The 24,653-nt window shown below is 46.8% G+C and overlaps 1 protein-coding gene across 1 annotated transcript in view; it reads left to right on the top strand.

Moving 5' to 3' along the window:
* The first annotated feature begins 7,851 nt into the window (after positions 1-7,851).
* LOC125922484 (ankyrin-1-like) overlaps positions 7,852-24,653 on the top strand; it is a 72,041-nt gene continuing 55,239 nt past the window's right edge. The window contains exon 1 of the mRNA XM_049630077.1: positions 7,852-7,974. Within this exon, the coding sequence (XP_049486034.1) occupies positions 7,948-7,974 (27 nt within the window). The 5' untranslated portion in view covers positions 7,852-7,947. The remainder of the gene's footprint in view (positions 7,975-24,653) is intronic.

The raw sequence follows: 24,653 nt of genomic DNA, 5'->3' as shown, positions 1-24,653 counted from the left end.
ATGTAAAGCAATAATCCCCTTCTTAGTAAATTTCTGTTTTGCTTTGGAAAATGTAGTTTTTTTCATAAAAATTTTATCTATGTTAATGTGAAATGGGCTATGTGAAATGCTATGTCCAAATGAATTAGTAAATATTAGTTTTTAAAACTCTCAATTTTAACTTCTTTATATCTATATATCTTTGTAATGTTTATTTTGAGAGAGAGAGAGAGAGAGAGTGCACATGCACATGCGGGCAGGGGAGGGGCAGAGAGAGAGGGAGAGAGAATCCCAAGCACTGACAGTGCAGAGTCTGACACGGGGCTCGATCCCATGAACTGTGAGATCACGACCTGAACTGAAACAGAGTCAGACACTCAACCCACTGAGCCACCCAGGCACCCCAAAAGAGTGGTTCTTTTTTTTTTTAAGTAGGCTCCATGCCCCACATGGGGCTCAAATTCACTATCCTAAGATCAAGAGTCCTATATTCTACCCACTGAGCCAGCCAGCTGCCTGCCCATTTTAATTTCTAATATAGTAAATATTGATAAACATAGCCCACATTTACAAAAAGCTCTGTGGGGTACTCAATTATGTTTAAGAGGTAAAGGACTCCTAAGACCAAAACGTTTGAGAGCTACTATCCTAAATTTACCAGAATAGGTGGGAGTCTACCATTGGGTTATCTTTTATTAACTAAGTGCTTATTATTTAACCTCTTTCACCTTTCAATTCCCCCAACTCTTCATCCTGAAGTGCTTGTTTAAAAGAATGAGGTTGCTTCTCTATTTTACATTTTGCCTGAATGTGAGAATTTTCAGCACTTTAGGCCAGTGCTGAGTACATAAAGATGTGTGAGGTTTAAGAGAGTGAGAACAAAGTTTTCCTAGTCTGGAATATGTTCCCCAGATATTGATCTCTTAACAAGCTTATAGCCTGAATACATGTATAACATTAAATCCAGCAAATCAGCAACCTCCCTCCCCGATAGTCACTATCTCTTTGAAAAAGACATGAGAACTAGATGATTTTGTAGGCAGCAATGAACGCCTCTCTTAGACAAACCATTGCAGAGGACACAAAAGAAAGAAAAGCTCCCCACCCCCAGCTCATTTATGAGTTTAGTGTAGATGGTAAGACAACCAAAGACAATATAAGAAAATAAAATAATAGGCCAATGCCATAGTTTTAAAATACGTCCACAAATTCTTTGATCCACTTCCTTTGACCAATGCCCATGCCCTCAAGTGTGGGCTGGATTTTAGTGATTTGCTTCTAGGAAATAGAATATGGTAGAAGTGATGATGTGTGATGGCTTCCAGACTAGATCATCAATAGGCTTGTGGCTTCTGTCATGCTCTCTTGAATCACTCTGGGGGAGGCCAGCTGCCATGTTATGAAGACACGTAAGTAGCCCTATGGATAGGTCCACGAGATGAGGAATTGAAGCTTTTTGCCAATAGCCATTTGAGTGAGCCATCTGAGGACTGTGGAAGTGGAGTCTGCAGTCCCAGTGAAGCGAGCAGATGACCGCAACCCTAGCTGACAGGTTGACTGCAATTTCATGAAAGACTCAGATAAGCTGGTCCTGAATTGCTGACCCCCAGAAGCTGTGAAGTATGAAATTTGTGTGATTTTACATTTCTAAAAGATTGGAGTAATTTGTCATGCAGCAGTACCAAATTAATACAACCAGTATGATTTATGAATGCAAAAATCCTATATAAAAGTCACAACTCTAATCAGTGGTGCTATATTAAAAGTAATATATTATGGCCAAGAGGAGTTTAACTCAGGAATACAAGGATAGTTTAGCATTAGAAAAATCTATTAATGCAATCTATTAATGCAAAAAAATCTATTAATGCAATTAATTCCTTTCCTTCACAGAAAAGGAAAACAAAAACTTTAATTTCAACATTCAATCCTGATTAAAAGCTTTTAATAAACTGGAACTAGAAAGTACCCTCCTTAACTAATAAATGGTATCCACAAAAACCTACACATCATCATGCTTAATGGTGAAGCTTTAAAAGCAGCCACATTTAAGTCAGTGACTAGATAAATATGCTGCCATCACTGCTTCTGTTCAACAGTGTACTAGATGTCTTACCCAATGTAATAAGACAAGAAAAGAAAATAAGGGGTATAAAAAGAGCAAAGGGACCAAAATGTCCTCATTTATGAATAATAACTGTCTATAGAGAAAAGTCAAAGAGAATCATGGACAGAAACTATTAGAACTAATAAAAGAACTCAACAAAACTGCTGGTTACAAGTTCAAGATACAAATTGATAATATTCCTATACACTGTAATAATAAAATAAAAATAGAATAAGAGATCTCACTTTTAACAGCATTAAAATGACCAGATCCCAGGGAATAAACCTAAAAAAATGGGAAAGATATTTTATGGAGAAAATTATAAGACATTAAAGACGTGAATGTGTATATAGATACACAGTATACAGAATTGAAAGATTCAATATCATAAAGTCACTTCTCTTGACATTGATAAACAAATTCTATGTAGTTGGAGTCAAAATCCCTAGAGAGTTTGTGTGTGTGTGTGTGTGTGTGTGTGTGTGTGTGTGTGTGTGGCATTTTCCTAAATGTATGTAGAAGAGCAAAGGGCCAAGAGCAGCTTTGATACTCTTAAAGAGGACTAAAGCAAGATGACATTAAGACTTATTACGAACAATATTAAACTTAAGATAAGGCAATAGCAATGAAGACAGCATGATACTGGCAATGAGATAGATGCACAGGCCAGAGGGTAATAGGAGAGAGCCCCCAACAGACCCGTCCGTGTACGTGGAGACACCACCATAATGGGCATGGTGCTGCACTTCAGTGGAGAAAGGACAGGTTATTCAATAAACGGTGCTAGGATAATCAAGGCTCTATAGGGAAAAAATAGAACTCTTAATTCATATTATGCACAAAAATAAGCCATGTGAGGGACGCCTGGGTGGCTCAGTTGGTTAAGTGTCCAACTTCCGCTCAGGCCATGATCTCATGGTTTGTGAGTTCAAGCCCTGCATGGGGCTCTGTGCTGACAGCTCAGAGCCTGGAGTCTGGTTCGGATTCTGTGTCTCCCTCTCTCTCGGCCCCTCCCCTGCTCGTGCTCTGTCTCTCTCTGTCTCTCAAAAATAAGTAAATGTTAAAAAATTTTTTTAAAAAAATAAGCCATGTGGATTGAAAGATCTAAATGTAACAATCAAAACTATAAAATATTTATAATACAGGAAAATGTGCTTATGAGCTCAGGTTCGGGATGGAGTTCTCTCTCTCTCTCTCTCTCTCTCTTTTTTAATGTTTATTTATTTTTGAGAGAGAGAGCATGAGCAGGGGAGGGGCAGAGAGAGAGGGGGGCAGAAGATCCAAAGCAGGCCCTGTGCCGATGGCAGAGCACGATGCGGGGCTCCAACTCACGAACTGTGAGATCGTGACCTGAGCTGAAGTCGGACACTCAACATGACTGAGCCACTTAGCTGCCCCTAGGGTTGGATTTCTTAAACATGACAGAAAAAGCACCAGTCACAAAGGAAATGATTGTTATATTTAACTACATTAAAATTGACAACTTCTGTTCATTAAAAGATACTATTTTAAAAAGTAAAAAGATGAGCCACACACTGGGAGAAGATATTTGTATGCATGTGATTAATAAATGATTCCTATCCAGACTATAGAAAGAACTCCTCCACGTCAATAAGAGAAAGACAAACAACAGAACAGAAAAATGGGCAAAGGGCTGCTTAACAGTAATTTTGCAGAAGAGGAAAATAAGTGGCCAATACACATGTGCAAAGCTGCCCAACCACCTTAGTAATTAGGGAAATGCAAATTAAAACTGTAACGCCATACCATTTTACACCTGCCAGTTTCACAAAAGTTTAAAAGTCCGACAAACTTTAGGAGCAACGGAACCACCTGCTATTAGGAGTACAAATTGAGCAGCCAGTTTCAAAAAACAGCTCAGCGTTATCCAGTAAAAGTGAAGATGTATGTACATTACAAGGAAGGGATTCTGCTCCTGCCCATGTGTGCACTAGACAAATCTTGCACATGTGCAGCACGGAGCTCTTACAAGGATGCTTGTGGGGTAATGTTTTAATAGAGAAAAGCTGAAGACAGTTCAGATTCCATTAGCAGTAAAATGGATAAATAATTCCTGGTGTTTGCATACAATGGAATACTGTACAGCAGTGAAAATTTATAAACCACTCCTGGCTGAATCTCAGGAACATCATGTTGCATAAGAAATGCAAATAGCTGGAGAAGCTATTCCGTAATTCCACTTATTCAAAGTCAGAAAACATGCAAAATTAAACAATACATTGTTCAGAAGGATACATACAGAGGTGGCAAAACTAGAAAGAGGAGCAAGGGACTGATGAACACAAAGTTTGGGATGGTGTTGACAACTGTCTGGGGAGTGGTGGGGACATGAGATAAAAGGAACCAGATGAAAGACTGTATGTTTTTCAATGAGGATGTCTTATTGGTTTCATAATAAAAACCCATTAAAACCTTTTTCTATTGACTTATTTATCATCTTTGAAAAATAGAACTCCAACACAAGAAGGACACCTGGGTCGCTCAGTTGGTTGAACATCCTACTTCGTTTGGCTCAGGTCGTGAGCTCACGGTTCGTGTTTTCAAGCCCTGCCTCAGGCTTTGCACTAACAGCGCAGAGACTGCTTAGGATTTCTCAGTCTCTCTCTGCCCCTGCCCCGCTCTTGCGTTCTCTCTCTCTCAAAAATAAACATTACAGGGGAGCCTGGGTGGCTCAGTCGGTTGGGCGTACGACTTCGGCTCAGGTCATGATCTCACAGTTCGTGGGTTAGAGCCCTGCGTCCGACTCTGTGCTGACAGCTCAGAGCCTGGAGCCTGTTTCAGATTCTGTGTCTCCCTCTCTCTCTGCCCCTCCCCTGTTCACGTTCTGTCTCTGTCTCAAGAATAAATAAACATTTTTAAAAAATTAAAAAAAATAATAAACATTAAAAAAAATACCAAAACAACAGTACTTGCAACATTTAACAGTTGTTGAATTCTTATAGTATATACTTATTAGTAATGGAATGAATATATTAGTATTAAGAAAAATTAATTAATTGATAATTAATGAACAAAATATATTAATATTGATTAGTATGAAGGAAAATGGATTGGCAAACCATGAACAAAATTAAAGTGTTGATCCTAAAGCACAATAACCCAGTTGGGCTCCAGACCCTACATTCAGACTGCCTGGGCTGGAAGCTGGCTCTGCCTGTTCTTAAGTGGGTTTTTTGATTGCTCCATGCCTCAGTTTCCTCATCTATAAACTGGGCCTACTGATAGTAAATAATTCTTCACAAATGAATTGTTAATAATTATGTAAATGAATGTCAAGTGCTTGGAACAGTGCCTGCCACACAGTAAGCACTGGATATAAAGTCGTATGTAAATATATAAACCAAACAAAGAGAAGAGGGGCTTGTGAAAGACCGGGGGCGGGGGGGAGAGGGCGGTGCTGAATTTTCAAGGCATCCTCCCAATCTCGAAATAGCCTGGGCTTGCACATCACGTGCTGGGACAGCTTTGTGGCTCCCTTTGAGAGACTGAAGAAAGAAAAAGGTATTACATGGCAGAGAGCTTGTGAAAGCTCTTGAGAGAAGTCTGCTGTAAAGGGAGTGACAATGTCACTTCAGCCCATATCACAAAAAGCACCCATCCCTGCCTGACTGACCCAGGGAACGCTGCTCCAGGGATGAATTCGGGGGGATCACGCATGTTGTGGGTCCACTTCTTTAAGACCCAGCTGCTGGCGTGGCGGGTCCTGATCCCTTGAGCCTGTTGTTAGTTTGCCCCACATGTGCCTGGCCTTCCCCCCAGCCTTGATGTATCCACGAGAGAAGAACCTTGGGTTGCCTGGGGGGCATGTGGTTCTGGGATTAAATTCTGAGGTGCCCCAGCTCCCCGAGTCACTCAGCTGCTGGAGTCTAGGGCTCAGGGACCTGTGGGGGACTGTCTTGCCACAGGAAGTACCACACGAGGACCTCACACAAAGCATCAAGCCTGCCTGACGGTCTACCCTTGCCAAAGATTTGACATTCGTTTCTACTTACAGGGCATTTTCTAAATTGTGTTATACTCCATGCTTCCTTGCTGGCCTTTTTTCCTCAGGGACTGGAAACTCTGAAGAGAAAAACAGTCTTTCCTCTTCTCTGGTTGGTGAAATGGCTTCTTGCTCTTATCATGCTGCTGGTGACAACCATGCATTAATTCCAGAAACCTTTACTGAGAATGTGCAATGTACCAATCCACACATGATCGATTCCAAACCCATTCCTACACCTAAGTGAGGTGCGGGGCAACACTCTGCATGGTGGACTAGGCTAGCCCAATATTTGTTGGCAAGTAAGACCATTTGTCCTGTGGTAGAGTTGGTTGAAGTCATGCCTAACATGACCGGCGTCTTTCACATCTTTTAGGCTTCTGGGCCCCTTAAAAAACAAAAGCCATTGTTTCTTATTATATGCTTCAAAAGACATCTGTAAGGACTTGTTCTATAATGATTGTGGTGGTTATTTTTAGTCAAAATGGGGCCCAGAACCTGCTCTGCCCTCCCCACACCACGTCAGGTGCTGGTCTGCTTGGAGACCAGCCTGCACTGGGGTGCTTTCCAGCTGCTGTGGAAAACAGAGGGTCATGGAGTGGCCCTCGGTCACGTTTTCCACGGCAGCTGTGCCCTCACAACAGGACCGTTTGGATCTGCAGAAAAGCTCCTAAGCCAGATGGTTGCCTGTCAGGGGACCTGGACCAGCCTCAGTCTAGTGGGAGGCTGAGAGGCATGTGAGCGAGGACAGAGTGAGCCTTCCTGGGCAGGACGACCACAGAGGTGTCAATATGCTTTTGAGAGGAAAACCAGGATACATCTCACATACATGGCAGCCCCATCTAGGTGAAGCCACTCCCAGGCCCCAGGGAGACTGCCATTCTCCAGGCCTTACAGCTCAGCTCCGATCCTTTGGGTCATCTGTCCCCTCTGCCAGCCACCAACTGCTACTCCAGGGCACAGTGTTCTCACGAATAAAGCCACTCTGGGACGATGCCACCTCATCCCACTGTGTGATGGACGGATGCTGCAAAAGAAGCCTTCCCAAGCGTCGCCTGCAGCAGCTTGGCCTGAGATGGGCCCCGCACCGGCTCTGTGGGCAGCCCCCACCTCTTGGAAGCTGTGGTGTGGGGAGCTGCCTTGGCCCCCCTTCCCTCTAAGCGGCTGTTTGTGGTGACTCACCTCTGGTTCCCAGGAACCTTGTTATTTTGGGCCCTGATATTATTAAGGTTGTGCCCAGATTCCCTGCAAATCAGCAATTCAGGAACACAGGGGCCGTCCAGTGAAAGTATGTTAAAAACAGGGCCACAGCCGCAGGCCCCTGCCCACCAGGGGCTGGTTAGCACAGAAGGCCAGCGGCTCCCTCAAAGTCCTCTGCCCATGCACGGAACGCTGCCCCCTCCTGGGGTCTTTGTCCCCTGGAGCCTCCTCTGGGAGGCCTTGCCTCTGGAGGATCCGCGGCCCGCCGGCCGGCCCGTGAGGGAGAGGAGGGAGAGGTGGCGAGCAGATGCTCCTTTCGCCTCCTCCCTCCGGCGCACCTTTCGGAAGGGGCTGGCCGGCCCCGCTCGCGGCCTGGTGAGCTGGGCCCGGCGCCCAGGGTGGGGGAGCGGGAGCCGGCGAGGGTGCTGCCGTAATCTGCGAGCCCCAGGCGGGCTCCTCCCCTCCGCCCGAGAGCTGAGCTCCGGGGCAGCCCGATAGGGAGCCTCTGCTGCCGATAAGGCCGTCGGAGGGCCGCGCTCTGCGGCCACCTGGCTCCAGACGGCCCAGGCCCGGCACAGGCACGGCGCGTCCGGAAGCCCCAGCTGTTCCCACAGCAGACCGCGACGGACCCCCGGAGGGATCCTGGTTAGGGACCGGCATGTCCTTAACGAGAGGCTTCCTCAAAGTGAGTTCTGAGCCGCAGCTCGAAAGGGAGGAGTGGTGCTCGGGAAGGGCGAGGAGCCGGCCAGGGGGTGCCAGAGAGCAGAGCCGTCTGTGTGCTCATCTACGGGCACCCCCTGGGCTCCAGGCTTTGTAAGGGCGTCAGCACTCATTTGCTTGGTTGCTGATGGTGTCAGGTGGCCTCTGCTTGACTCAATTAGTCCAGTTCATATGTTTTACAGCCCGAGATTTGCTGTCAAATTGAGTTCCACCTACCTGGTTCTCTGAATTATGTTCTGCCCGCATTAGGGGTTGGGAAGAATAATCTTCAGATTATATTCCTTCTTTGGTCTATTGAGATTCTAGAAGCTTTCCTTTGACTCTGCTGAGCAGTGTATCTTTCAGGTGTGTTTTCACAGGCTGGTGGCCCTGAAGGACAATAGGGGCACCTGAGAATGTGGGCTGCTCTGAGGGAAGTGGGGGTGGGGGTTGGGTACCCTCCTTGGGAAGGGGCTTGCTTGTTTTCCTCAGTGTGCACAGAAGCCAGTCACCTCATTGTCACACCTTTATTGTTCTTGAAACACTGAACTTTGGATTTGTGTTGTTAACTTACTAGAGGGAGAAAAGTCTAAGAAAGAGGGGCAAAAGGCTTCAGAGTGGTTCTGGGAGCTAGGGTCTGATAGATATTCTTTAAACGGCAACGGAGCATTACAGGGAGCTATTCCCCCCCACCTCCAATTCTCCCTGTAGTGATAGGACATATCACCATCTAACAGCGTGGCAGGTCTGCTGTCTTTAACGTGTCCTGTGTCACAGTGAGGTTGTTGGTTTTAGTGGGGGATTCAGAGGCCAGAGTTGGACCCTAGGCCACATCCTCAGAGGGAGCCCAGTATAATCGTCTGGGAGAACATGTCCCCTTCTAACTTGTGTAAGAGTCTTTGGGTACAGGGAAAACCATATTAAGTGGGAATATGTTTTTAGTGGTTGAGCATCTTTACAATTTGCCTTCCTGATGATAGATTTCCTTCCCCAGGAAGGGGAGGGTCTGTGGGGAACCAGGGGACTCCCACTTAGCCTCACCAGCAGCAAGCAGGAGCCAGGTTCAGTGCATCTGAGTCTTTTCCTTTCACTGGGCAACCCTAGACCACAGTTTCAAAGTGAGTTTTGGAGGCTGTTCCATAACAGACCTCAGAGCTTAGGGAGGTGACGGTGAGTGGCACATGAGCCGCAGGAACTGTCTTCAGACCCAAATGCGAGCACGGCGTCTTGCAGGATTAAGGAATGGGTTATGAACAAATGTTTAAAGGAAGCATGACTGCTTTCACCAACCAAATAGCCTTGGGAGAGCCACATTTTTTGTGTGTGTCAGTTTCTTTCTGGCTACTGGGTGGGCTGGGCAGCTGAATGTGAAAGCAGTAGGAAAGGAAACAAAAGCCTTGAGGGTTGTTTTTATAAGCAGGGTCACATAAACTCAGCGGACCCTGGACTTCAGTGGTCAATTAGTTTCTAAACTCAGGTTGTCACCCCTTACCCCAAAATGATGTGGCCAGTGTCTTTGCAAAATCAGCTGACTTATTCTGAGTTTCATCTAAGTGAAGCGTATTTAGAAAGGCAGGGTTTTTTTGTTTTTTGGGGTTTTTTTTTGGTGGTTGTTGTTGCTGTTACCAAAAAAATAAAAGAGAAAGTAAGAAAGACAATAGGGTGCTTCCTAAAGGTAAAGTAACCGAAAATCTTTGTCCTCAAGGTCTGTTCAACATTTAATAACCATTCATCAAGTACCTGCTTCTGTCAGGTGCTGTTGTCAGCACTGGGAATATAGCAGGGAACAGAATAGACACAAATCCCTGCCTTGTGGAGCTTACATTCCAGCCGCACAAGGAGACAGACTGAAAACAAAATAAATGAGTACTCCTTTACTGAAAGATGAGGAGTGCATGGGACAGGAACATGCAAGGGGATAGGAAGCCTGGGGAATTCTGCTGTGTAAATAAGGTGCTCAGAGAAAGTCTCAGTGAGGTTCACTTTGGCTGTTATGTTTCAAACTTAGATTCCACATGACCATTAATAAGGATTCTAGTTTGATGTCAAGAATCTTAAATACTAAACTTTGTTGATTATGAGAAGCTACAGATTTTTGAGTTAACATTCTCACTGTTGAGACAGATTACCTGTAGAATCCAAGAGAATTCATGATACTTGGGTATGCAGTTATCTGTGTCAGATTCTTATGGTATTGAGTTGGACACTTTTTCTTTCTGGCTGGCCAAGTTGGTTTGATGACATTTGAATCAGGCCTCTGCTGTTTGTGTGGCCAGCATTTCTTGTGTCAAACTGCTGATGATTGTATTTGTCCATTATGATTTGGGGGGGAAACTTTTGTAAAATGGCTAGTTAAATGTGTTATGGGCACTGACAAACATGATACTCTTGGCTAGCAGCATTCTTGAAAATAAAAAAATATTGTTTTTTGTATGTCCTTAAAAAAAAAAGCCACTTGACCAAAGAATTGAAGGAGGTGGGGGAGAGAGAGCCATTCACAACTCTGGGGGAAATAGTAAATGCAAAGGTCCTGAGGCAGGCATGTGCCATGGGAAGAACCAGGAGACCAGTGTGGCTGGGGCAGAGGGAGGAGGGCACTCTGAAGGAGTGAGGTCAGAGAGGTGATAGGAGGGAGAGATTAGTGAGGGGGTAGGGGTGCAGAACACCTAGGGTCTTGCATACATTGTAAGGACCTTATTTTTACTCTGAGACAAGAAGCATTACACAATCTTGGGGGTAGACAAACAGTATCATTTGACTTCTTCCCCTACCTGTGACTTCCTAACGCCTTTGAAACCAAACTCCCAGGAATGGGCTATGAAACAGAACTAGAGTGTGGCAGCGGAGTCATCACTGACCTCTAGTGCACTTGTTCTCAGCCTTTTTTCCTCTGGGATACACAGGACTGCTTGTTGACATAGTTACACATGATATATTTCATAGCCATACCTGGGTATTGATAATCCCCTTCTCCCTTACACTCTCCAATTTAATGAGAAAATAAATAGTGCCACAGATGCTCTTTACTTAAAAAATTGCCATGGGTAAAATTAAATAGAAAATGGAAGCCTCTATAAAATCACAATTCATATGCAGTACAGTAATTTGTAATCACAGCTGCTGATCCTTCCCTGTTTCCTTTGGACCTCCACACGGATAAAGCAGACGGTGGTTCTGGAACACTAGCTGTCAGGAAAGCTTATCGGGTGTGAGCATGTTGAAAGCAGAGTAGCCACAGAGGGGGAAGTTTGCATTTGCTCTAAGTTTTAAGAAGTGTGAATGAGGGACGCCTAGGTGACTCAGTTGGTTAAGCATCTCACTCTTGATTTCAGCTCAGGTCATGATCTCACGGTTTGTGAGATGGAGCCCCGAGTCGGGCTCTGCACTAGCAGTGCTTGGGATTCTCTCTCTCCCCCTCTCTCTGCCCCTACCCCGCTGGTGCTCACCCGCACACGCTCTATCAAAATAAATAAATAAACATTTAAAAAATAAAAATTAGGGGCGCCTGGGTGGCTCAGTCGGGTGAGCGTCTGACTTCGGCTCAGGTCATGATCTCACAGTCTGTGAGTTTGAGCCCCGCATCAGGCTCTGTGCTGATGGCTCAGAGCCTGGAGCCTGCTTCCGATTCTGTGTCTCCCTCTCTCTCTGCCCCTTCCCTGCTCATGCTCTGTCTCTCTCTGTCTCAAAAATAAATAAAAACATTAAGAAAAAAAAATTTTTTTAAAAAAATAAAAATTAAAAAAAGTACAAATGGTCTTCCTCCAGGGGGTCTTGCCCTCCAGGACCCACCATTTTTTTTTAAAAAAATGTTTTTATTTATTTTTTTAAATTTAAATTTAATTTCTTAAATTTTTAAAAAAATTTTTCCGGGGCCCACCCTTTACACACAACGTAGCTGATTTTGTAGAAAGGCAAATATCATCGCGTCACTCCCCTGCTTTAAATCTTCAGGGGCTTCGCGGTTTTTGGGATAGAATCCAGACTCCTTCATGAGACCCCTCCTGTCCTGGCCTGCCCATCTTTGCCACTCTGCTTCCTACCTCTGACTCCATGAGAATTGCTCCAGGCACACCAAACAGGCTGCACGTGGAAATTTTCACATGATGTTCCTAAGCTTCTCCTGAGGGGCCTTGCATTTGTCTTGTTCACTGTCGCATCCTCGGCAGGTTGCATAGCACCCGGCAAGTAGTAGGTGCTCATTAAATGTTGGTTACATTTAATTACTTGCAAAACCCCTCACAGCTGAGCCCTTCCTACTAGTGTGGTTGGTCACAAACCTGCAATCCCAAATCACTGCCCTAGTGGTTTCTGTATTGACCTTAAAAAAAATTCACAAGATCGTTTCTCCTTCCTCAGAACTCTCCTTGCACTTTCTTGGAACCTCCCTTAAGGCCCTTCTCATTTTCTCTCTCTTTACGCTTATTTACCTCTCATCCCCTACAAGTGGGGCTGCCAGGAGAGGAGGAGTAGCCCCAGCTGAGTCATGTTTGAGTCACATCTCCGACTTTCCCTGGCATCAACCATGGCCTTGAACATGGGGCTGAACTTGTCCAAACCATGAGTATCGACTGTTAGGAATATGTTGGGTCATTTATTTGGAAAACAAATCTCCAGCAGGCCCTGTGAGAAGTCGGCAGCCCCAGCCTAATGCCCCAGCTGGCCAAGCGTCCCACTTCCTGGGACTGGCCCGGTGGGGACGGAGGCCTGTGTGAATCTGCTCAGGCCACATTTGGAGTTTGTCATCATTTTCTGACAGGCAGTGACAACCAATTAGAGATCTAGTGAGAAACAGAATTGTTTTCTCCCCTGCCTCCCGCTCACCCTTGACCACACCACCCCTCTGCGGCTTGCTCTCTGGGTAGAGGCTGATTTATCTCCCGAATTGACTGTCACGGCACAGGAAGGAAGGCGTGTTAAGGGCGGAAGCGGTCCCACAGCTAATGGGCCTGGCCAACCAGCTGCTGAAATGAGCTTGGAGTGGAAAGTGGTCAGGGAAGGGAAAGTGGTCAGGGAAGGTCAGGTCAGGTCTAGCAGGGATTGCTAGAAGGGAGGACTTGCTTAAGGACAGATTAGTACAAACAGAACAAGTAAACAACCCCACTCTCCCGCCTGGGGCTGGAACCCGAGCCCTCTCCTGAGAAAGCTGCAGGCACCAGTTGTCACTAGCGCACGGAGGAGGCGGGGAATGGGGGTGGGGGGAGCCGGTCTCACTCTCCCCAGGACTATCGCGGTCGGAAAACCACCCAGCCCTTTCCAGGAGTGGATTGTGAAGCATTATTTTGTAAGAGAGAGCACCTGGTTTCAATTTCCTTTGGGAAATTGCAAGTAAAAGCTGAAAAGAAACTGGCTTTGGTCCAGTCCTGTCCTCTGATGGCCCAGCCATTGATCAAGGGTGATGATGATTTGCAGACAATGGAGCGGATTTCAGCTCCTCGGAAAAGCCTCCTGGGCCCCACTCTCTTGCCCATTCTAGCCACCTCTCCTCCCAGTGGGATGGGGTAAGGTGGGGTCATGCACCTGTGGTTTTCCTTTTCTCCAAGGGTAGGGGAGGGTTAGGGGTGTGTCACCTGCAAGCTGCACCTTGGGGCAGGTGAACGTTTCTGTCTGGTGGTATGACCCGAAGGTACCAGCAGAATCCCTGTCTTCTAACACCATCACCCCAGGTCTGCAGTGAAGCCTGAAGTTCCAGCACTGGAGATTATTCGTTAGGCTCTTAAAAGGGGTTTTGAGCTCTACACCTTTTGTATTAATTGCATACACTTAAGCCTTTGTAATAGGATCTTGAATGGTACAGATGCAGGGGAATAATTCTTATTTTCATGGGATTAGTTGAGGATTTAGGCAACAGCAAGGAGTGGGATTGAGGGCAGGCTCATGGAACAGGGGCCTGGAGAGGGGTGAGGTGCTGGAGGAGGGGGCATGAAGGAAGAAAAAGCTCACTCTCTTGCCTAGGACAGTGACTGGGCCCTAAGATTCCTTCCTAGGTATTTGTCTATCCCAAGATCTGGATCCAGGCAAGCTGCCCGTCACAATGTGGAGTGTGCGAGTTGATGAGTGCTGTTGGGCTGAAAGTGGCCGTAGGCACTGGTGATGGAGTTGCCAGATGTGAATACCTTTCTCGTGCACGCACCATCCAGGTGGCAATGGGGTCAGCCTGGGAGCTGGCCAGGCTTCTTGGAACTGGTGCCAGGGCTGATAAAACTATGCCTTTCCCCTCGACTTTTCAAACACTGTGTGGAATTGATGCCAAACGTGGCTGGTGAGCTCTCTAAGCAATAGAAATCGACGAGAGGCCAAAGGAGAGTTCCAGACAAGGTTTTATCGGGGTCTGTGCACAAGGGAGGGACACAAAATGTCCTCAGGCCGACTCCCCGAGGCAAGGTCAGGGAGAGTTTCTTAAACAAACTTGGATGGGGGAAAGGATGGTGTTGAAGCACGTAGAGGTGGGGTGTTTCTTGGCACTGGCGTATGTTAGAGATCATGCTTGTCCATGTATGTCTCATTAGCATGTTAAGTCTCCACCCTGGGCATGAACTTTAGCATTTCAATAAGGGAAAGGTAACTTGAGGGTACTCCTGGCGGTCACTGTGCATACTGTAAGGCCAGCTTCGGGGTCCATCTGCTGCAGACTGGTTTGATCTGGATCTCACTAGTTCTTTTGGGCGACTGGCTCCCTCTTTTTTTTTTTTTTTAATTTTTTTTTCAACGTTTTTTATTTATTTTTGGGACAGAGAGAGACAGAGCATGAACGGGGGAGGGGCAGAGAGAGAGGGAGACACAGAATCGGAAACAGGCTCCAGGCTCCGAGCCATCAGCCCAGAGCCTGACGCGGGGCTGAAACTCACGGACCGCGAGATCGTGACCTGGCTGAAGTCGGACGCTTAACCGACTGCGCCACCCAGGCGCCCCAACTGGCTCCCTCTTTTAAGTTGATGTCCTGCTTTCTGCATTCCTATAGGATTTATTGCTCAAGAAACACAGATTCACGAGTTTACTTTTAAGGGAGTTTTTTCTTTATGCCATAGTCGCATTGCATTAGGGTTTGGGGAGAGGCCCTGAGTCCTGTCCCTTTTCTCTCTCAGAATAATATCATTTTACAATATACCAAGTATAGCACTTTCTTTACATACTTTGTCTTAATGTGATACGCATATATATTTTTAAGATTATTTATTCATTTTGAGAGAGAGAGAGAGAGAGAGCACATGTACCTGCTAGTGAGTAGAGCAGGGGCAGAGAGAGAGAGAGAGAGAGAGAAAATCTAAAGCAGGCTTCATGCTGGCAGCATGAGGGCTCAACATGAGGCTTGATCCTGGGAACCGTGAGATCATGACCTGAACCGAAATCAAGAGTTGGACTGAGCCACCCAGGTGCCTCTTAATTTGATATTGAAATCACCCTGCAAAGTAGGTATTATTATTGTCACTTTCCAGATGAGAAAACAGAAGCTGAGCAGCAAATTAACTGGTCCAAGTGTCACAGCTGGGTTCCCAACTTTTGTCTGTCCCCTAACACTCTGTAGGTGGATGCTGACAGGTGCACATCTTTCTCACCTCAAGGACTGGTCACACTGAAATTATTATTTTATGTGCCTGTTTCTCCCCCCCTCCCCCCAATCTGTATTCCCAATGACCAACCTGCATGGTGCAGGTAGACTCACTCAAGCAGTGCTGAAGGCCTTTGGGCTCTACAGCCAGACCACCTAGGTTTGAATCCCTATTCTGCCACTTTCTAGCTGGTCCAAGGAGGCCAGCTATGGACCCTAATGCAACATGCTAAAAACTCTGAATATTTCTAGCTGGTCCAAGGAGGCCAGCTATGGTCCTTAATGCAACATGCTAAGAACTTCCTACCTTCAACACAGCTTCAATTCAGGTCAATAGAGTTTACAGAGTAGGAAACAGGAAAGGGTAAGTGCTCATTAGTGGATACTGGAATGGGGAAGAATTAATTCTGTTTGTCAGTTGAACAAGGGAGGTTGTCAGGGAAACTTCGTAGAGGGAGAGGACTTTGAATGGCCTTGAAGAATCCGTAGAATTTCACAAAGCAGGGTTTGGGAGGATGCTGGCTGCAGAGAAAGCATGGTCAAAAGTATGGAAGATGTGGAGGTACCACGTGTGTCTGGGAAAGGTGCGTCGCGTGGTCCAGGTGTTCAGAGACAGGTGGGTGGTGGGAGAAGAGGATGAAAGGTGGGCAGGGGCTAGACTGAGTTTCTGAACATCAGCCTGAGACTTTGGATTTTATTCTGCAGATGTTGGGGAATCAGCAAAGGGTTTTGAGCAGGAAAGTATCATGATCAGAACACTCTCTGTGGCAGGGTTCAGGAAGACGGGTCATTGGAGTGGCAGGGAGTGGAAACCAATTAGGAAAATACTGCTGCTCTCCAGGTGAGAATTGATGACATCCTAATTAAGGGGAGTGGCAGACAATTCACATTATCGAGTAGCTTTTGTGTACCAATCACCCTGCTATATTGTTTACACCCCTCCGCTCATTTAATGCTCACAGAAGCCACGTAGGAATTACCACCCATGTTACAGATAAGGAAACTGAGTCTTGTTGCAGTCAGGAGAAGAAATAAGGTTGTTGTCTGGGGGTGTCGACAGGCTGCTCATATGTGTGCCCCTGTGGTTTGGGATCTGGTCCTCAGCTTGTAGGCCGGGTTACTTGACTTTGAGGCACAGAGAGGCGGGTTTGGGAACTGACTTAATGCCAGTCCGACTTATAGGACTCTGGTGTTGACGTCAGCCTGCCAGCTTCACAACGGGAGGTATGACGTCTCTGGTCCTCTGGTGTTCTTGTGTTCTTCTTTGCGTTCTCTGGTCAGTGAACTCCATCCCATTAAGAAATTCTACCCGGCAAGTCAGTTATAACAGTATTTTGGTAAGCACCAATCAGAGAAATCAGCTGGGGGTGGGGTGTGGGGGGATGATCTTGAAGAATAGGTCATCAAGACTGTGTTAAGGCCTGATGAGCCATTCATACCCCACAGCCGAGAGCATCACGTTTGTTATAAATTGCTCATTAAACAACATAGGAATAGAAAATGAGTCTCGTTGCCTGTGTCGACACACCAGTGATTGGAAGCAGCTGCCTGAAATGCCGTATTCAGAAAGATTCTGAAGCCACTTGTAGGCTGATGGGCAAGAGTGTGATACATTAGCAGCCTCTGCCAGGGTGCCAAGTTGGGGGGAGGGCTGGTTAATTAGTGGGAGTGTTATTGTAGCCAGTATTGTTTGTCTTCTTTCTGTCTCTCTCTCTCTCTCTTTTTTTTCACTTGAACTGCAATCAGATAAACCATGTTCTAATATTTATTTGAGGGATACCCAATCTTTCAAGACTTCTGAAGCTAACTAGTGCTCTGCATTATGTGTTGATTTTGCTGGCTATCCCTCAGAAGGTAATATAGTATCACATATTAGAAAGTTCCTGGGGCGCCTGGGTGGCTCAGTCGATTAAGTGTGACTCTTGAGTTTGGCTCAGGTCATGATCTCATGCTTTGTGAGTTCGAGCCCCACATCAGTGTGGAACCTGCTTGAGATTCTCTCTCCCCTCTCTCTGCCCCTCCTCTGCTTGCATGCGTGTGCTGTCTCTCTCTCTCTCTCTCTCAAAATAAATAAGTAAACTTAAAAAAAAAAAAAAAAAAAAAGGAAGTTCCCTATCTCTCCTAGCTACCACTCTCAGGTTCTAGGGGGTTAAATTCAGGTCAGTGGCAGTGTGTACATTCAGACCTAGACTTGGACCAGTGCAGCTCCTCCCCTCACACTGAAGCAGAGGTATTGTTGCTCTTTTCCTGGCCTAATGAGTGTGAATTGCTACTCGGTATCACCTGTTGGACTGCAGCTTCCCAGCCCAACTTCTCCAAGCTTTTAATCGAATCACCAACAAACCAGGACTGTGTGCCCCTCAGGCCGGACCTGCCCCTCCATCCCTATCTCTCTGTGCCAATCCAAACACCACCCCTCCTTTGGGCCAGAGAAGGCCCACTGTCCTCTGCATGTGTCGGTTCCCTCTGCCCTTGGCACCCCTTAAAGTCATGACCCTTATCTAGCAGTTGGTCTATCTCTCTTTCACAATGTCTCTGGCACTAAATAAATACTGTGGAGTTAAAACAAAAAAAAGAATGACCATTGAACTCTGACTTGTGTGTGTGTGTGTGTGTGTGTGTGTGTGTGTTGAAACGTGGAAATGTGGCAAGGTTGTTGCTTTGAATGATGGGTTAAATGGATTCTGCTCCAGCCCTGCCTTTATTCTTTTCCTTATGAAATCCCTTATAGAAACAGCCTTTTATTAGAAGTGCAGTTTTTCTCAGATTTGGTTAAAACACATTTGCAGATGGAGTGATGAGCTGACTGGTTGGGAGGTTTGGACATTCAGTCTCCATCTAAATTGTCTTCCTTTGGGGTTTTGAAAAATCACTTGTGGGGCGCCTGGGTGGCTCAGTCGGTTGAGCGTCCGACTTCAGCTCAGGTCATGATCTCACGGTTCGTGAGTTCGAGCCCCGCGTCGGGCTCTGGGCTGATGGCTCAGAGCCCGGAGCCTGCTTCCGATCCTGTGTCTCCCTCTCTCTCTGCCCCTCCCCCATTCATGCTCTGTCTCTCTCTGTCTCAAAAATAAATAAACATTAAAAAAAATTAAAAAAAAAAAGAAAAATCACTTGTGAATGCCCTTGCTTCTCTACCTGAAAAAATGCAGACAGTAGCACTTAACACTGGCGACCACAAGGAGTTGGTGTTGGGCGCTGAGTTAGTATTAGCAGGTTGTTCTGAATGCCTCAGGCACGAATTGTTATTTAAACAGGTGTTCCAGGATTAGGACAACTGTGGTACCCAGTCCTGTTTCCCTAACTCCATTCATTTGCTGCATGGCTGTTAGGAATTTTGTTTCTAGCCTTTGAATAGATGGGATATTTGGAGCAAGAAGTGCATGGTGCAGAAAAAAAAAAAGTGCATGGTGCAGCTTTAATTTGTTAATTAAGAGTCTTTGTTTGAATCTAATTTTGTTTGCATAACAATAAAAATGCATACAGATTAGGACCATCGCCTGATAACTGAACTGGGGGCGGGTTCCTGGAAGCTCTTTCAGGGCCCAGGGGCAGCAGGAGGGCTGCTTGAAGATCCCTTCCATCTTGCCTTTCACACAGGGAGGCCTTCCTCTGAAATGTTCCTAATTCCTTTAATCCCGTCATGACTTGCTTTCACTCCTGTTCCTTCAGAGTCATGCCCCAGAGCATTCTCCAAGCTGATAAGTAATTACTGAGCACCTGAGATGGGATGGTCCTGTGGCGATGCAGACGTGAAATGAATGGGCTGTGGTGGCTGCCCTTAAAGCCCTCTCAGCTGGGAAGTAGGACACAAACCACTGTGATCCCAAGGAAGAAAGGAATCTACCGCCAGGGGTACAATGCTGTGGACATTCTAGGAGAGAATATTGCAAGCAGAGGCAATCGAGGGGAGGTCCATGAACATAGTGCCTTCAAGTGGGATGTAAGGGATAGATTTGATGCAGACAGTGGAGAATGGAGGAAGAGGGGAACGTGGAAGGGTGCCCCAGAGGGAGAAGCCACCGTGGGGAAAGATCCTGAGCGGTCAGTGGGTTTTTCTGTTAACCTGGGTAGAGAAAGAAGACAGGTATGAGATCAGGCTGGGAAGTTAGCTGGAAAGTAGATGAAGAAGGGCCCGCCAGGGTGTTCAAAGGACCTGGAGAACAGTGGGGAGGAACGGAAGTGTTCTGAGCCGCAGGATCCTGGCTGTGGTTCAGGAAGCTTGCTCTTGCGGTACCGTGTAAAGTGGATGGGAGGGAGCCTGGCGGGGCGTGCTGAGTCGTCCAGGTGAGACGTAGTGAAGTTCTGGTCTCAGTTTATTAAAATGGAAAGCCATGGATGGATGGGAGAGAGCAAACTGAGGGAAGGAAAACAAAAGAGCCTCCTGAGCCCTGTGCCGGGTCCTGTTCTAAGAATCACACAGGTATTCACTCATTTAATCACTGTGGTGGCCCCCTATGAATTGTTGCGTGTCATAGGTCAGGAAACTGAGGCACAGAGAGATTTAATTTGCTCAGGGCTATGGAGGTGGGAAGTGTTGGAACTGTGATATGAAGCCAAGAAAGCTGGCCCTCAGATCCTGACTCCTTAACCCGTCCCTTATTCTGCTCTCATATGAGGAGACTCAGGAAGAAAAGTGGAGGCTGGCTTCTCTCTTCCCTGACCACGTGGTGGCATCTCATGTGGGACTCCCAGGAGCGCACTCCCCAGATGCTTCACTCGGGGGTGTATTTGGCCCTGTGGCAGGATCGTGGCAGACCCACGATCCTTCATATCATTCTACCACTTTCCCCATTCCTTCAACAAAGCCTCACTGGACACACCGTTCTCAGGCTCTCCCTTGTACTTTAAAAAGTACAAAGTAGAACTATGTCAGTAAGTGTGCAGACATCTAGACCCCAAAACAGACGCATTGCAGGATGTTTAATTTACAAAATTAAAATTAAAACCATTGGGTTCTGGGGGGCACCTGGGTGGCTCAGTAGGTTGAGCGTCCGGCTGTTGATTTTGGCTCAGGTCTTGATCTTGCAGGTTCGAGCGCCACTTCGGGCTCCACACTGACAGTGCAGAGCCTGCTTGGGATCCTCTCTCTCACCCTCTCTCTCTGCCCACCCCCCCAATAAATAAATAAACTTAAAAAAAAAGCGGGTCTTACTGAAGAGGTGAAACTGTAACATACCAAAGTTCCCATGTACAAAACAGGAAAATTATGGAACTGGTTAATTATATCCCAAAAAGGTATTTTTCTTTAAGAAGGAATTCACTAACTACAGTTAGCTATTGCACTGAAGTTCTTCATGGGGTGAAAAAGGGTGGAGCAGAAAACTGTGAGGAAGTCTGGAAGGCTGAACTAGCTGGAGAGCAGTCAGAGTGAGAAAGACCAGCCTGTCCTGATGTGCTGTGTGGGAAAATAACGAATTTTAGGGTCAGATACCACTGGGTCAGATATTAGTTGGTCAGGTTTTCTCCAAGACTGTTCAGAGCTCTAACACAATCCCTTGTTTTGAAACCCTCTAAGGATAGAATTTGTGTTTCCTTGCCCAGAGCACCCTTTGCACGGGGAGCGGTGGGGGGGGGGGGTGACATTGCACAGGGCTGTGGTTCTGGGAACACACTTTGGGAAATGTAGAATCAGGCTACATTGAGAGGGTGGTGTTCAGATTGTCATTTTAGGGGAGACCCTTGGTAATTGGAGCACATTATATAGGCAGGAAATCACCAAGGAAAAGAGTCTGGAATGGTGTCTGGGGGAAGCCTTGAAGGAACAAGGAACAGAAAAGAACAAAGAGACTGGAAGAAAGTCCCTAAATGTCACGGGTGCCACTGGCAAGAGCAGAGACTCACCCCATGGTGTTTGCAAGGTCATTACCAGGTGAAAGGTGGGGTAGAGCCACAGGAAAGCAGATTCCAATCTTCCGTGAGGAAGGACTTACCAACAGTTGGAATTCTCCAGGGAGGGAAGTGATCAGAGCCCCGTCAAAATTTTCCAAGGAAGGACAGTGGTGTGGACCAGGAATAGGGCTTAGATGTCCTTGGGAAGGATAGCCTTGAATCATGTAACTGCAAGACAAACCACACAAAGAGGAAATGGGGTTTGGTGAACTGAATGTGTTGTATTCACTTCGATGCACAGTTACTTTTCTGAGGGTTGACTTACCTAAACGTTGTCTAGTTTCTTTCTCCTCCTGGGTCTGTGGGGCCTTGATAATTTGCATGGTTGGTTTAATAGCTCTCTGTGGAAATGAGAAAATGATTCAATCAGGCGAAATGGATTCTGGATGAGCAAAGGAGCTTTTTCTGGTGTGGATATTTTGGGAATGCCTATACTGTTTAGTACATACAACAGAAATCTTGGGACTTTCTGATCAGCTGGTGTCTAATGGTCAAGGCAATGAAATACTTGAAATTTTATAGGCTGAATAGGATGGAATTCTTTCGTAATTTGGGACCCAGATTTGCATCTTGTTTACTTAGATTTGCATAGGTGATTATAGATGCCCTAACTCTAAACGTGTCAGATGGAATAAGAATTAATATATGCAATGTACTCTATTTTGATTCAAATAAAAGGCTTATTGTCTGACTCACCAAGAATCCAAGACCACCTGAGATGGTTCTCATAGGTGTCAGGAAATACCTGGGGAGCAGTGGGGCCTTACAGATATTTAGAGACAGGCCTACAGGATACTGAACTGACTCACTCAGTACGATGCCCCCACTGGATATACGGTCTCATTTTGTGGAGGTGGAAACTGGTGAACGGGATGTTAGGTGACTTGCTTGCAATCACTCACTGGTTGGTGGCAAACAGCTAGAGACTGGCAGAGGAAGCCTGAAGAAAAAAGCAGCCTTTTTTTCTCCTAGTTGGAAAAATTTACCCAAGACGCGGCGGGCACATCCTCAGCCGGCACAGATGAGCTTCCCTACAACACACCCAATTCCTTTTTGGCCCTACGTCTTGGCTTTGCGAGTTTGCATGTTTGATTTCACAGCTGTCTACGGAAATATTCCTTCTTCTGTTGGGCAGTCCCATAGCAGGGGTACACAGTCCCAGAACTGGGGTGCGCTGGGGGACAAAACATCGGAAAGAAGAGGGCAGGACAGGCAGGTCCCCTTGCTGAAGGGTTCCTGGACCCTTAGGCTGGTGCTGGGGGGAGGGGTGGGGAGAAGGATGGGTAGGCAGGCATATGAACAGTCCAATCTCTCTAAACTCAGAGAGTTTAAGGTCTCAGCAAGTAGTTACTAAGCTCCTGTTTTGTACCTAGCCGTTTAAAATCCCGTTGATTTAAATCCTTGGGTTTACTAGCTGTATTCCTAGTTTGGCCAGGGGTTGTTTTGACTGCTCTGCCCTTGGCCTTAATTTAGATGGAGCCAGCCACCAGCCGGTAGCGTCAGGGAGGGAGTTGCAAACAGCCATGGATCCCTCCGCCCCTACTGAATTAGCTCCTTCACCCTCAGCACTTGTTCTCACCTCCCTAACCCTGGGCTCTGAGGTCAGACTTGAAGTTGACATCTGCCTCATGGCCTTGGAGACCTTCCGCCTTCCCCTGGCCCTCCACTCTCCTTCCTCCATTGGTTCTTGCCGTCTGTGTCCAGTAGGGGCAGGGAGAAGAGGCCACCCAAGCAGACTCCAGGGATGAGCTTGCAGAATATGCTGGACTAGAAGACAGAGGACTGGTCTGTGGTTCTACCTCTGCCATGACCTGTAACCCTGAGCCAGCCACTTCATCCTTCCAGACCTGGAGATGAGGGGTTGTTCCCAGGCCCTGAAGTCTGTGCCTTTCTGGCTGTACTCAGAGCACACAGCTCTGAGTTCAGTTTCTGATTTCAATTTCCGTTGGGTTTGGGAATGACTGCGTGCTTCTTCTTTTGCAGAAGACAGCAGCAGTGTATGAGAGGAAATTGGAAGTGGACAGAGAGGTAGGAAGGGTGGTGAGATCAGTGTCTGAGCACCCAGGGCTCAGAGAGCCTGGGAAGGTGGGCCCTACTGAGCCCTCCACACCTGTGACCCATGGGATGTGGCACCCGAGCAGAAGGCACCTTGCACAGCTGCTGTCTGGGGGTGGCTCCTGTGGGATCCATCTGAAAAGGGTCCCTCGGATGGCACAACACAGTGCCTTTTCAAGTAGGGGAGAGCCATGAGGCAGGGGTCTGCGGATGGTCCAAAGCTTGCTGACCATCTAGGAAAACTGCAGACGGCAGGGAAGGTTGAGGTGGCTGAGGAGATTTAGGGGTGAAGTACGAGGGCAGATGAATCCCCCTCCTCGTCACTGACAAAACATCTGACTGGTTTTCACCTCCTGTCTCACGCCTTCCAAATAGAGCCTCCAGTTCAGACCCAAAGTGGTGACTTTTTATTCCCAAAGAGGGAGACTTTCCACAAGAAGCAGAGGGCAGAGACAGTTCTCTTTAGCCTTTCTGGTTAAGGACTTCACCAGTTAGTGAGGCATGATTGCAAGTTCAATGTCAAACCACTCTGGATTTTTTTTTGTATGTGGCGTATTCTCTCCCCTCCCCCAACTGCCTGCACCCTCTTTGAGTACTCTGTCTGGTAAACTAGAAGGCACCTGCCAGAGTGCCTGGGTGGCTCATTTGTTTGAGTGTCTGACTTCCACTCAGGTCATGATCTCAAAGTCCGTGAGTTTGAGCCCCACATCAGGCTCTCTGCTGTCAACACAGAGCCTGCTTGGGATCCTCTGTTCTTCTCTCTCTGTCTCTCACCTGCTCTCTCTCTCTCTCTCTCTCTCTCTCTGAAAAATAAACAACAACAAAAAAAATGGAATACACCATCCTGCAGAAAAAACAGTGCCCTCAGCTGTCCCCTGCCCTCCTAACCATCCTCTCTCCTCCCCTGCCTCCAGCCCCAGAGTCTAATGCCCTTGTGTCCACTGTTTGTCTCAGTGTCTGAAGCTGCCCACACAGGGACTGTCCATGTGCACACACACGCAGAGGCTCCCTCAGAGTGACCTGGGCGAGTTCTGAAGCCAAGCAGGCTTTGGGCTCCAGGAAAACCATTGCCCTGTGAGCCCGACAAGCATCAATCCTCTTGGGTGGTAAGAATCTAGAAGGAGAGGAGTCTGCTCCTCTCCCCTCCCCACTGGGTGGGGTGTAGGAGGATGTCT

This window comes from Panthera uncia, chromosome B1 (genome assembly GCF_023721935.1).
Source record: "Panthera uncia isolate 11264 chromosome B1, Puncia_PCG_1.0, whole genome shotgun sequence".
NCBI classification, from domain to species: Eukaryota; Metazoa; Chordata; class Mammalia; order Carnivora; family Felidae; genus Panthera; species Panthera uncia.
Note: the sequence above shows the minus strand (reverse complement) of the source record. Positions and strands in the feature narration are given on the sequence as shown.